This window comes from Fusarium musae, chromosome 3 (assembly GCF_019915245.1).
Source record: "Fusarium musae strain F31 chromosome 3, whole genome shotgun sequence".
Taxonomy (NCBI): domain Eukaryota; kingdom Fungi; phylum Ascomycota; class Sordariomycetes; order Hypocreales; family Nectriaceae; genus Fusarium; species Fusarium musae.
In genome coordinates, this window is record NC_058389.1 from 3,728,138 (window position 1) to 3,741,994 (window position 13,857).

Here is a 13,857-nt window from a genome sequence, read left to right on the forward strand (position 1 = left end):
TATTGAAAATCTCTTATGTCTCAGAGGGGGAGGGGGTGTAAAGAAATACTCGCCGCATGAGAATCTTGGGAATCTCGCTTTTCTTTTCCCTCTTGCGGGGGGCTTGGGGTCACCTTTACAGGGAATACAATCCTTGCACTTGCACGCCTTCATCAACTTACATCCATTGTCCTTGACTTGATATGACTTGACTTGAATTAATTGAAAATCAGTATGGAGCCCGGCAGATGGGCCATGTAACGCCAAACGTGACGCTGATTTTTGTCTTTTTCTTTCCTTGTGTTTCCGAGGGGCTGCCACGCGAGATGGCGCTCTGAGCGTGTTGGGCCATGTAACTCATGTACGAGGTGTGAGCCGTGATGAAGGGAAAGGTGAGAGGTGAGAGGTGAGAGAGGGATAGAGAGAGTCGGGTCAGACTAGCGAATATGACCACTAATTGATTTACAAGGTAGTAGATCATCAGGTTTTTTGGTGTAGGTAGTTTCGTTAGTGTCAATCACTAAGAATCTCCAATGCCAAGTTGAAGTTTATTTTCCCCAACTTTCTTATTGATCAGCGCCGTGTCTTCCGAGGACCAACGCACTAACATAGTAAGATAGAAATTGATTGGTGTACATGTAGTACCATTATTTCGAAGCCTGCTGAAATCGAATCGTGCATGGCATCTCATCTCATGTAGTGTAGTGTCATGTAATGTCATGTTACTGTGTCCCCAGATGAAAGACCTTGTGTTCAAAGATGACGGGGGACGGGCCATGTCATGTCATCCCATTCTTGACACAGACGCAAACATGTCCCTAAAGAGATTCGGAATCTAATTATGGGGCTCACTGATGATCGACTAAACTGTTTGTTCACATCCCTATCCGCATCCCTCCCTACATTGCCATTGCCTATTATCTTGCGTCGGATCCGCTGTTTGTCACTATGCATTAGGTCCAACTATCAGAAGCACGTCTTTCAAAACTATCCTTGTATCCCCTCATCAGTCCCAATCCTTCTCTCCTACCGCTACTCTAAACACAGCCAAGACTTTGTATCTCCATTCTCAACGGCACTTTGGGTTTCCCCTCTTCTCACGGACAACCCAATCAGCATACTCTGATATGATCACTCCCCTAGCCAAGATCGTCAGCCAGGAACAAGGAAGAGCTCATGGCTTCATTCTAGGCCTGTATTCTCATACTAACAGCTAACTAACTAGTAAATCGCATTAAACACTTTTGATTAAGGCCAACGAATCAGAGGCTCTCAAATATGTTTCGTGATACAAACCAACCTTCAAAAGGCTATTCGTTCCCTCCTTTAGTCTCCCCTCCCACGGTATAGCACGGTCCAGTCCCGGTGTTTGCTCCGCACGCTACGGTCTTCCCGCCGGTCCCCGCCACGTTTTTTGGGAGTGACATCGCCTGGAACATCAGCCCGCCAAAAACATTTTGGAGATGGTTTAGCGCTAGGGAACCTGCATATGACGCTTCATTTCTGGAACGTGCCCTGAAGCGAGGAAGAGAGTCTGTCCAGTCGTGCTCTTTTGATTCTTCAGCCACGCCGTGGATGCCGTTATTACAGCATGCGAGAGCAGGTAAAGACGGTGAATAGATATTTCAGCTCGGATACGTACATGTTGAAATGAAGATGTGCAAGGCGCAGTATAATAGTTGACTGAATATACATCAGTGGCTGCTTTGTAATGGGACAAGCAGTAGGCTATCTCTCACCGGTCAAACAGTCCAAATATCTATCATATTTCCACTTATTCTAGGCAGCAATGAAATACAATGCATTATCAAGTATCAAGTATCGGATAATAATCAATTGTATTTTGATATGATAACAGCATCTCATCGTCTACAACGCCCTCAGCATTACCCCATCTTCCCCGCAATCTTCAACTTAGACTACCCGTTCCCCCACTCAAGCCATCCATACCAGAACTTCAACCCATCTCCAGCTTCTCCGCAGATCCCCTTCGAACTCAAGCTCAAACCCTCAAGATACAATACAAACCGCGTCATTTTCGTCTGTTCCCCTCCGCCTCGTCTTTCAAATTCTCAATTCCTACTGGTTCTTCAATCTCTTCCCCTCAGGGATCTTTGGAGTGGTCTGATGAAAGGGAACCGGCGGCGCGGAGGCCAAAGCCCGTTCAACGCCGTAGCGCCCGGCTTAGTCCCCGGTAGTTGAACATTCCGGATACCTTCTCCAGGCAAAGTGAGTTGATGAAGCCATCGCGGCGGCCGCGGGAGTCAGCCACGCGGAGATCAAGCGCCGTTTTCTCACCTCCACACGGCTCCGGATCTCCCCGTTGATGATGTTTCCCCAGAATCACTTCATGACAGACCAGATATTCCCCAGGATCTGAGCATCTCAGTATGAACTCGGGACGGTGATGCCTCGGCATTGTGAATCTCACTTCCCCACGATTCTTGACAATGTATTCCTTGCTGTTCGAGATCCTGGGAGTGATGCCACAACGTAGTGAACTAGGCCGTTCAAGGCCATTTGAGGCACTTGACTCAGGATACTATGATTAGGTATCGCGGATGAGCAAATCTAGACGACACCATCCAACTTACAAGGTGCCAGGTGAAAGGTGAGGAAGTTGTCCGAAACTCCGGTACCTTATCCTAGGAAACAGCCCATTATTTCGATACACTATTGACTGAATGTAACCACAATCCTTCCAGTCAGATTTTTCTTACCGACTCCTTGGCATTGGATTTCTCGACATCAGTCCTCGGCAAGCGTTTGTTCTCGTTCTGTATTTCCAGCCAGCAATTTCGAAGAGTCTGTGCTCCTGAATCTTGAATGCCTCTCCTTTCTATCCATGTTACAGTTAATACAATACTTTAATTAGGCCACTCCCTGTGCTTCCAATCAGCTCTTTCAAATCGATTTCAACAAGTTAAGCTTAAATAAGCGCTCCTATCACACTCGTAAATCCTGACCGAAAGGCAGCCTGCAGGCCACGATGTACTCCAAGACTAATTCCCAGTAACGGCTGATTGTATTCGATAAACGCAGCTGAGTTCTCATTTTCAATTCTTGCGAGGATCGTATTTCTAATTTCATATTACTAGTTCTCTACTTGGCGAAAACGCTGAGTTACACCACACTAATACCGTACAACACCACTATCCATGCAGCCAACCTTGCATCATCTACAGCCCGTCCAGTAACAACATTAGAGTGTGGTCATTGCATGGTCAATCTCCAGGCACAGCACCAAGGTACCCAGATCTACGGCGCGGGTAGCCGCAAGATACGAGATTCTGTTCTCGTATATCACTGCATCCATTGAAAACCAAGAACTTGGTACTATTCTCGTGCAACACTTCCACGTGGGTTATCGAAAAACATTCCGAGCTGCGATACTTTCACGGCATCATTCCTTTTGTCTGGCCAATCGCTGATGGTTTATTCTCTTCTGCTTCGCTGACTTTGTTTGATACGATAAAATATTGTCTACGCGGCTTTCTTTTCTCCGTGACTATCTTCCAAGGCCATCTACGCGGATGAAGAAAGTCCAAGCTCCTTGTAGAAAGCTTCCGAACTAGGCTCCCGGCCCAAGAACTCCCTCAAGAATTCCAACTCTGGAATACTTCCACCTCTCTCAAGAACGGTATGGCGATATCGGCGACCCTCCTTGCCGTCCATTGGGTTCTTGGCGAAGAACGAGTGGAACATGTCGAGCGAGAACACCTCTGAGTAGAGGTAGCCGTAGTAACCAGCATCGTACCCGCCGATGAAGTGGCCAATGCCGGCATGCCTGTTACCCCATTCACTACATTCAAGTTAGTTTAACAGTAAAAGTTCATCTCCAGTAGGTACTTACAGTCCTTCGCCCAGATCCTCAGGGCCCTTGGTGCCAGATATCTCATGCCTAAGGGTGTTCCAAACTCGGCCGGCATTGAGCTTTTTGACAGCCTCATGAGACTCGGGCGTGTGCACAGTCATGTCAAAGAGTCCAATGACGAGCTGTCCCAGTGCACCTATAGCGGAGTTGAGGCGCTTGGTAGAGACAAGCTTCTCGATAAGCTCGTCGGGAATTTGCTCCTGAGTCTCCCAATGCTTGGAAAGCGACTTAAGAACGCTAGGTGTCCAGCACCAGTTCTCCAGCATTTGAGATGGGGCTTCAACAAAGTCAAGCACCGTAGAAGTTCCGTGGAAGTAGCTGTAGCGGGTACGGCCAGCTAAGTCGTGAATGCCATGGCCCAGCTCGTGGAACAGGGTCACAACCTCGTGATGCTTGAGCAGAGAAGGTTTCTTTGGTGAAGGCTTGCTGAAGTTGCAAACAAGAGCAGTGACGGGGTAGTGCTTCTTGCCATCCTCGGTGACATAGCCAGGCTCAAGGTTGAAGTTGGCGTTGTGGCCATACTTGTTGTCTCGAGGGTGAAGATCCAGGTACAGATAACCATTGAAGCTTGAGCCCGAGGCCTCATCGTCCCACACGCTGTAGATCAGAACATCCTCATGCCACACAATGTCTTCCGCCTTGCCAGTGGGGCTGAGCCTCGCTCGCTCCTCAGGCTTGAGCTCGACAAACACGAAGCCGAAAATCTCCTCGAAAATCTTGAGCATACCGGCGAATGTCGACTCAACAGGGAAGTACTGCGAGATTGCGGCTTCGTCAACACTATACTCCTTCTCCTTTTGTATTCTGGAGTAAAACGATGTGTCCCACATGTAGAAGCTGTCGTCAAATGAAAGGCCACGCTCCTCGTAGTCCTTCTTCTTGTACTCTTTCAGTGCGTTGATCTCCTTCGCACCACCTTCGGCCAGTCTGTTTCGAAGATCGTCTAGGAAAGTGCGAACAGCAGCAGGAGTCTTGGCCATCTTTTCTTCGATGCGCAGAGCGGCATGGTTGTCGTAACCGAGAAGGCGAGCGGCCTCATCTCGGAGGGTGATGATCTCTTGGAAGATAGGAACATTGACATTCGCCTGAAGGTTCAATTAGCAGAGATTTTGGAGTTTTGTTGGTTGTCTCACCTTGTTGGATTCCGCAATGGTGTACTTGCGGCGAGTATCGGCATCGATAGCATACTTGATAAGAGGGAAGTAATGGTTATACTTAAAGGACAGCTTGACCTTGCCCTCATTTTCACCAGTGCCCTTCTCCAGTGAATCAATGTCAATGTCGTCAGAAGGAACTCCCTTGAGTTCCTCGGGGGTAAACCAGATGGCACCCTTCTCTTCGTTGAGGTTTTTCTGAGCCTTTATCTCAAGCTCGCTCAGACGCTTCTGGATCTCTTTGAAGCGGTCTCGCTTAGGACCAGCGGGCAGTCGAAGACCGTTGCGAATGTACTTCTGTCGCTCTTTCTCAAGGACGTGCGCCTGCTCCTTGGTGAGATCCTGAGATGCTCGGTTGGCGTAGGCAGCATCGACGGCGTTGAAGACATCCTCCCGCATGTTACACTCTATGCCGAAGTCATTGAAGGCACTCTCGGCTTCAGTAGAGGCATCGCGAAGCTCCTTGTTGGTGGAAACATGGTGGTAGAAGGTCAGAATGCGTCTCTTGGTGGCAGCCAAGTTTTCGTCAATGAGGATGGGCTCAAGCACATTGGCAAAAGAGGCCTTGTCGGCAGTAACATTGGCAGTTACAGAGTCCAACACATTCTTGGTAGCATCGCAAAGCTTCTTGGTATCGGCAGCGATCGATTCGGGGGTGGCGGTGAACAGAGGCGGTGCCTGAGGAGGGTTACGATACTTGTCGGGAGCCATTGTGCTAGTAACAAGCTGTCTTCGTGATAGAATAGTTCGTGGGGCTTGGAATCTGAAGTGATCCACTAAAGAGCCGAGACGAGAGAAGGCTCGTGAGGAAGCCAGAGTGACGGCGACGAGAAGGATGAAGAGAGAGAGTAGGAGGAGGAGGGGTCTGCGGGAAGCACGCTTATCCAGCTTGGATACAAATATGATGGACGGGCTCGGGATGTTTCTTTGGGATGTTAGCCGATTGGCTTGATGATGGATGATTGAGGCAACCTACCTACAGTTGAAAGAGGGGCTTATGCTCTGAGACTAAGTCGATTGATCCGTTTCTTGGCGTCAAAAGCGTTGAAAAGGCGTTACTGAAGATGCAACAAGATGGGGCGATACCTTAAGTGAAGGTGCAGCTAAAGGTAGAGCTCCTTCGTGGACCCGCTTATGGGTGGAAAACGCGGGGCAATCGGACTGCGGTGTCATGATCAGGGCGGCTAATGAGTTATCATGTGCTATGATTATGGCATAATTTAGGCTTGAGGCCATAATTGTCTAATCGATAGTGAAACTGTTTATGTAACAGAAGCGAGAGTTAGTTGGGGTTGTTTATACTTGTCGTCATGAGCTCAAGTCATGCATGATCTTCACCAAAAGACACCGTCAAAGCCAAGGCACATAGAGCTTCATTTCTAGACTCCCTGTTCCCCTAAGTAGGTATCTACGAAAATCCAACTTGCTAGTGCGTCGCAAATGCGCAGCAATAATTCATCATTTCAGCGTTCCCATAGCCGATTTCCATCCATATCCATAATCAATCAAATAAGCAAACGCCGGTCCGTCAACGCATATGCATAACCTAACCCGCCCATATCTGTACATTGTCTAGTTGGCGAGAATGGTTCGCACAAGGTCTGTTTATATCCCATTAGCTGCTTGTTTCATTGGATATCGTGTACTGCAGAACTTACCAGTGTAGTTGACCTGGCCTGAGCTGGTGTCAACGGCCTTGAGGAGCTCATCGACCTCCTCATCAGTCATCTTCTCGCCCAGGTTTGTCAGAATGTACTTGAGCTGGCCGACGCCGATGAAACCCGTCATATCCTTATCAAACACTTGGAAACCGCGGCAGTATTCCTCAGGCTCGCCAGGGTCGCGGAAACCGCCGGGGCGGTTCAAAACACGCTGGAATGTCTCAAAATCGACTGTATCGCCAGCGTCAGTTATGCGCTTTTAAATCGCATCGCAGGGAGTAAACTCACATTCACCACCGACATTCTTCTCGAGGTCCTGGATCTCAGCGAGGGTAGGGTTCTGGCCGCAGGCGCGCAGCAGATCACCAAGGCTATCAACAGTGACACGGCCATTTCCGCGCTTGTCGAACAGAGCGAAAGCCTCCTTGTAGTTGGTAGAAGCCTGAGAATCGAACTTGTTAGAAGACATGATTGCTTGTTTGATTGACTTCGAGGCTCGAGTGTATGTGGGAAATGCGTTCTGAAGAATGCGATTGAAAGTGTTGCTGCTCGGTAGTTGTAGAAGTATGCGAGATGCAGGTAAAAAAACCCAGGCTTGTGCCGGGCGAGCTGAAGCAAAACCAACTTCCAACTTATTCGGGGGACCAGACCAAACTGTCGAATCAGAGGGCGGGGTGCATTGTTTACGTGGGCGAAGAAAGGGGTGTCCGGGGCAACTGAGCTCACTCACCATTTTTGGTTTGTTTTATTAGAGGGGTCAACGTTGACGTTAGTGGGTGTCGGTGTGTGTGGCTCGTTGGTTTGGTGACACAACAAACAGTGCTACAACGGTCGAGAGATGTCTTTGAGATGGTATTAGAGAGCAGAAAATGGTGTTGAGAGGTTGAGTGATGAAGAAAGAGGAAAAGAGGGCCAAGATTGCATCTCGTTTGCATTTCCTCTCCACGCTCTGGCCTCCCTGGGCTCTTTTCCCATACACTGACGGGGCAACGGGGTCATCCTATGGGCCAAAGTCAGCCAGGCCTGTAGGTACGGAAAAGGTCTGACCATCCCTATACTAGCCCAGCCACCAAAGCTGTCTACTTAATTATGTCCTTTGTCTGCTAATGCCGTTTGGCGGTGAAACTATTGAAACCGGAGTAAATAATGCAAGGCCCCTTTTGGATGAATCAAAGTTATGTCAAACATCGGCCCAAGAGGTCTCTCGACATAAAAATCAACTGCCGAAGTAGCAGCTCTCACTCATATTTCAATGTCTTGGTAGAAGCTCTTCCTGGTGAGGCTATCGTGGCACTGGACGGAATTCATCCCTCCAAATGCCGCAGAGCCTCACAAGGACCCTTAGTATTAAATAGTCAATTAAGGCTGCCAATACTTGGCTACACTCTACAATGATCCAATAACTTGGTTTCATGTTTCCCTTTATGAGATCTAACGTAGAACAAATCTCCAAATTACTATTGTTTACTCTGTATCATATTCTTGGATCCATTTCCCTATATTCGTCGCTACGAGGCTTCATCTCGTCTTTGTACGCGGACAAACAAACCTCTTTAGTTGACACCCCGGAGCCTTTTATTTTGAAAGACACGTGCCGTCATGTTTTTGAGTGGCCCTTGTGCGCCAATTCACTGAATGAAAACTCTATAGACTATCTGTTCTGGCGACTCTATGTCGGGATAGCCTCGATATTCTGTGTCTATACGGAGGTCTGCTTAACTTATCATACCTTTTCCGTGATGAGTTGAAGCCAACTCCGACAAGATGCCCTAAGCTTTCCAGACCCTGAGATTACTGCTACCTTTCATGTGACATTGAAATTTACAGAACAACGTCATTGTAATCGCTTCATCTCTTTTTGAATCCATCATGGGGGTTTCATTTCATCCCGCGATCCTGGAAATTATCTCTTGGCTGAGTCTTCCCAGCTTTGGCTAGCATCATTCAGGTCCTGGCTAATAATGAAGTTTATCGTAGATCTTGTTCGCTTGCTAACTACCGATCATGATCTGTGCCATGTTGTATTTCATGATTCAAGGTCATCTTTGGTTACCCTGAACACTGAAGTCTCAGTGGCTTGCAACGGACCAAAATAACATTTCTGACACAAAGGTAAATTCAATGAGGTTTTTAGTAGACTATATTAGCTAATCTACACTGACGGCATACTTTCTTTCACGTTGTTGTCTATTCTGTCTTTGAAGTGTTAAATTAATTAGAGCTGGTTTTTATCAGTGCATGATTCCCATCCGTCCATCCACCCAAAAGCATAAGATTTAGTTTGACAACCCACATAACTAATCTCACCCTATAGTTCATAAAACAAGCTCAAAGATTTTCAGTCCAAAGTTTTATCAACATCCCTCTTGGTAGATGGCCGTATCATTCGACTCAGTTGACACCTGCATGTGACGCAGTACACAGCTTTCCAACGGCGGAGTCAATTCAACAATCTCCTAGGAGATGCATTTCCTGTACGAGGGAACTTGCCTGAATGTGGAATTGATCCAGTGACAATGGCGTTTCATATGGAAGGTGCCTCGTGATTCGTCTATAGAATTCGAACACTGCAATGATTTATAATGTCCAGTTTAATGGGCAATCAGTTGTAAGTGTGAGTGTGAGTGAGCTATTGCGTCTTAAGTAGAGCCCCGCAATGACCTTTATCCTCGGCACAAACTCACTTACAGCATCATCAAGCACCTGTTTCTTCAACATTGAGCAACATACATTATCTTGAAAATGGCGACTGAGGCTACTGTTCGCAAATTCTTTGCATCGTCCGCTTATGCTGTGGCTGGTGCCAGCTCCAACCCTGCCAAGTTCGGACACCGCGGTAAGGCTACCTATTCATTGTGTGTGATGGTACCTCGCTAATCAAGGAACTTGTAGTCTTTGCCTGGTATCTCCATCATGACTTACCAGTAACTCCCATCAACCCGGGCTCAGAGACCATCAACGCTTTGAACAAGGACCACCCTACTGTTCCCAGTGTGACCGCTCTTTCAAACCCTACGCAGACATCTCTGTCAGTCATTACTCCACCAGCAGCGACCCTAAAGGTGCTTCAGGAGGCAAAGGAGAAGGGCATTCCGTCGGTGTGGCTGCAGCCTGGCAGTTTTGACGATGCTGTCCTCAAGTTTGCCAACGCTCCTGGGACGTTTGAAGCTGTTGTTGCTGGTGATGGTGGCCGAGGCCATGAGGGATGGTGTATCTTGGTTGATGGTGAGCGAGGACTGAAGGCTGCTGGCAAGCTGTGATAGATCAATGTACAGGGTGTCAAGTCATGATTGACGAGTCAGGTTATTACGATTTACTTGCCAATTTTGCTTCTTCTTATGTGATTGATGGTAATGCTCAGAGTATATGGAGTACGGAGTAGCCATTGGGCCAATTGAATGATAATAATAGGTAGGTATATGTCGACTTAGGGATATCTCGGAATAGACAGTCGTCTAATTAACCCCAACATCATTGAAATATTTTCACCTGATACTCACCGTATAAAGTGCTGTATTTCCCAGGCCTCTATTGGTGACATAGGGCCCTAAAGCCATGGATGTTTAGATCTCTGGGGTTGAGTCGCTGGCAGGGATCCACCAAAGTAAACAAACGCGCCAGGACCCACCCCGACACTTTGCGTTGCTTGACTTGGATAGACTAGATCCTCGCTCGCTACGATCACCTCTAATTCAATTCCTTCCACCAACAACCGTCTTTCACCGTCATTCAGTTCTATTGTGTTGACGCAGCGCGCGCCCTTGTTTTCGAGTTGAACATATCCTCTCATGAGCGCGATTATCTATTCTATTTTCTCTTTTTCTACGTCTTCGACCGCTTGCTAGGTGCTGACTTAGTAGACCAAGCTCTCTCTCCAATTTGTTTGCCCACAATCGAAGCATCGCGTCTTGTTTTAAATACCCTTGACTGACCGCGCTTTCACGCGCAACACTACAACAACCATGTCATTTGACGACGTCACAGACCAATTCATCACATACGAGAGCCGTTTGGCCTCCTTCCACAAGAACTCCAAAAAGCGAGGTTCTACAACGAGCGGAAGGGGCACAAAAGCTCTGAATTGGCCACACAAGAGCATCACACCCGCGAGCGTACGATGACCACGATATTTACACCATAATAATCCGCTGACAATGCTGTAGCTCGCCCGCGCTGGACTTTTCTTCAATCCTACACCAGAGAACCCCGACAATGCCACATGTTTTCTATGCCACAAGGGCCTCGACGGCTGGGAAGCAAATGACGACCCTCTCCTCGAGCACCTGAAGCATGCTCCCGAATGTGGCTGGGCGGTTGTCGCAGCGATTGAAGCCGAGGTCGGAGATTATGCGCAACAAGATCCTGATCAACCATACATGAAGGATGCTCGAAAGGCCACATTTGCTGGAAGGTGGCCCCATGATTCTAAGAAGGGATGGAAGTGCAAAACCAAGCAGCTGGTCGACGCAGGATGGAAGTACACACCGACTGAAGACTCGGACGATATGGCCACGTGCACCTACTGCCAACTGGCCCTCGACGGCTGGGAGCCTGGCGACAAGCCTCTGTGAGTATTGCTCCTTCGTTTCCCATATCGCGTCGACTGACCGGGTATCTACAGAGATGAGCATTATAACCGATCACCTGGCTGCCCATTCTTTATTCTTCTCGAAGAGAAGCAGTCTACTAAGAAGTCTGGCCGAAGCAAAGCTGGACGCGCATCCAAGGCCTCGCGATTGTCTGCGCAATCAGTCGCTACAGTCGCATCGGAGGTGACCTCGATCAACGAGTCTACAGCTGCCATTGAGGACAGCGTCTTGACAACAACTTCGACTATACAGGGCGGAAAGAAGACAAAGGCTCGCAAAGCGACTTCGAAAGGACGAAAGACAAAAGCCAAGAAGGAAGCACCCGTCGAGGACGTTGAGGCATCCATTGAAGAAGAAGAGGCACCAGTGACAAAACCTGCTCGAGGACAGAAGCGAGACAGTGCAGCAGTGGAAGACGCCGGTAGCATGGCCATGTCCCCACCGGGTAAGAAGCGTGCCACGCGGAAAGGTGGCAATGCTTCTGTAAATGAGTCGACATTGCAACAAGACGAGTCGGTTGATGTTACCGAAGTCTCTGTCTCTAAGAAGGGCGGGAAGAAGAAGACGACACGTAAGGCGTCAGCCAAATCTTCTCGCACCGTATCCTCAGGCTCTGCGACTTCGGAAGTGGTGACTTCTGGGTACGAGGCAACTCCTGGAACATTCCCTGACGATGATGAGATTGAGCGCCAACTCGAAGCAGACCTTGAGAGACAGCTTACCGAAGACGAGGAGATAACCGCTGACTCTGATTCGGAAAGACGTCAGAGCAAGAAAGAGAAGGGAGAGAAGGCAGCAAAGGCTGAGAAACATGAGTATTCCCGAGACTATGCCATGCTCAATCCCGAGCCAGTGGAGCCGAATGAAGACGATGTTGATAACGAACTTCGAGCTTTACAGGCTGAGATGGAGGTTGATGAGGAGCCAGCACCTCAGCATGAGCCCCAACCAGAGCCAGAAGTCGAACTTGAGCAGATGCCTGAGCCTGAACATCAGGAATTGCATATCCCCAAGAAGGGTCGAAAGGCTGGAACCAGAAAGGCTTCCAAGCAGAGCAAGTCTAAGAAGGCCAAGGCGGCACCTGAGCCTGTTGAGGAAGATGAAGCTGAGCCCGAGAAAGCACAGCTACAGGAACACGAAATGCCAGAGGAAGAGGCCACACGACCAGAAGCAGAGACCCAGATCGATGAGACAGCCCACGACGATAGTCTTGTTAGCACTGACACTGTTGTCAAGAAGTCTAATAATTCTCGCTTGAGTACAGGCAGCCGAGGGCGTGGACGCCCATCCAAGGCATCCCTTGCCTCGAGGGCTTCCGCCAATGATTTGGAGCTAGTTGAAGCGCCAGAAGAAGCTACTCCAGAGCCTGCTGAGGAGCAACCCACAAAACGACCCCGGGGACGTCCTTCCAAGGCTTCATTGGCATCTCGTCCATCTGCTGGACCTGACGAGAGCCAAGTGAGTGAAGCGGCCCCTAAACGTGGTCGTGGACGTCCTTCGAAGAAGTCACTGGAAGCTCGGAGGTCGATGGAAGCAGCGGCGAGCCAGGAATCCACACAGCCCTTCACACAACCGGTTGAAGAGCGCATGCAAGAGGACGTCGAAGTCTACGCGTCTGAGGAACAAAAGGACGAAAGGCCACCTTCTTCCCGTGTTGTATCGTTTGAATCGGCGCAGGCATCTCCCGCACAACAGCCTATGCCATCATCACCACCCGCAAGCTCGGCTCACCTGGCGAACCCGCCATCTACCCCTGGGAGAATCATTTCTCCCGCGCCATCGGCTCGACAAGCAGCCATCTCACCCTCTCAATCACCCCAATCCTCTGACGCCGAGAACCAACCGCCCTCTTCCAGACTTACCACGAGTTCCAATCCCAAGAGAGTAGCACTCGCACCCGTGAACTCTACGCCAACGCGCTCGTCACCATCCAGGCGCAACGTGATTGCGGGACTCCGCAGCACGGCACCATGGACAGAGTTGGATCTCGACGCTGTTTTCGGAACACCGTGTGTCAACCCAGACAAGGAGAACGGCGTAGAACGATACCTTAAGCAGGGACAGACTTTGACGTCACCCGAGAAGCAGATGACAGTGCAAGAGTGGATCTACTACAATGCTTCAGAGGCCGAGAAGAAGCTGAAGTATGAGTGCGAGTCGATTGTCAACCGATTTGAGAGTGAAGGATCAAAAGCAATGCGCGTGCTTGAGGGACTGGTTGTGGAATGAGACATGACTTTCTAGACAGATGAATGACGGATGGCAGGCAAAAGCTGGATATGATACATACACAGACAGACACAGACACAGACTCTGACTATTGCTCTTTGATGTAACTTAGTTAATGTGCATGACAAACAAGCTCAGGAATGACGGCGTTGGTTGGGATGAACATGATGAACATTTCTCAGATACTGGATTTTTGTTAATGAATGAAAGAAGGAAAAAGACTCTTCATTTCCTATTCGATTGTTTGAATTCAGCCTCTCATGTCGTCACATTTCTAGAGATCGACGCCGTTCTTTCAGGAACCATCCGCAGATCTCTACGTCAAAGCCTCTACGAAATTGACTCTACACTACAGCCGCAACTATGAGCTT

The 13,857-nt window shown here is 48.8% G+C and overlaps 4 protein-coding genes across 4 annotated transcripts; 2 read left to right on the top strand and 2 right to left on the bottom strand.

The window, feature by feature from the left end:
* Positions 1-3,504: 3,504 nt before the first annotated feature.
* J7337_004577 (uncharacterized protein) lies at positions 3,505-5,718 on the bottom strand (the record flags this gene model as incomplete). Its single annotated transcript, XM_044822269.1, has 3 exons — positions 3,505-3,781; positions 3,833-4,938; positions 4,987-5,718. The coding sequence occupies 3 exons, from the start codon at positions 5,716-5,718 to the stop codon at positions 3,505-3,507; spliced, it is 2,115 nt and encodes a 704-aa protein (XP_044683602.1).
* An 861-nt stretch (positions 5,719-6,579) lies between these two features.
* Positions 6,580-7,137, bottom strand: CDC4 (SCF ubiquitin ligase complex subunit cdc4; the record flags this gene model as incomplete). Its single annotated transcript, XM_044822270.1, has 3 exons — positions 6,580-6,608; positions 6,666-6,899; positions 6,957-7,137. The coding sequence occupies 3 exons, from the start codon at positions 7,135-7,137 to the stop codon at positions 6,580-6,582; spliced, it is 444 nt and encodes a 147-aa protein (XP_044683603.1).
* A 2,273-nt stretch (positions 7,138-9,410) lies between these two features.
* J7337_004579 (uncharacterized protein) lies at positions 9,411-9,928 on the top strand (the record flags this gene model as incomplete). The annotated part of the gene is made up of 2 exons (XM_044822271.1): positions 9,411-9,504; positions 9,561-9,928. The coding sequence occupies 2 exons, from the start codon at positions 9,411-9,413 to the stop codon at positions 9,926-9,928; spliced, it is 462 nt and encodes a 153-aa protein (XP_044683604.1).
* A 702-nt stretch (positions 9,929-10,630) lies between these two features.
* J7337_004580 (uncharacterized protein) lies at positions 10,631-13,486 on the top strand (the record flags this gene model as incomplete). Its single annotated transcript, XM_044822272.1, has 3 exons — positions 10,631-10,780; positions 10,832-11,235; positions 11,290-13,486. The coding sequence occupies 3 exons, from the start codon at positions 10,631-10,633 to the stop codon at positions 13,484-13,486; spliced, it is 2,751 nt and encodes a 916-aa protein (XP_044683605.1).
* Between the last annotated feature and the right edge of the window lie 371 nt (positions 13,487-13,857).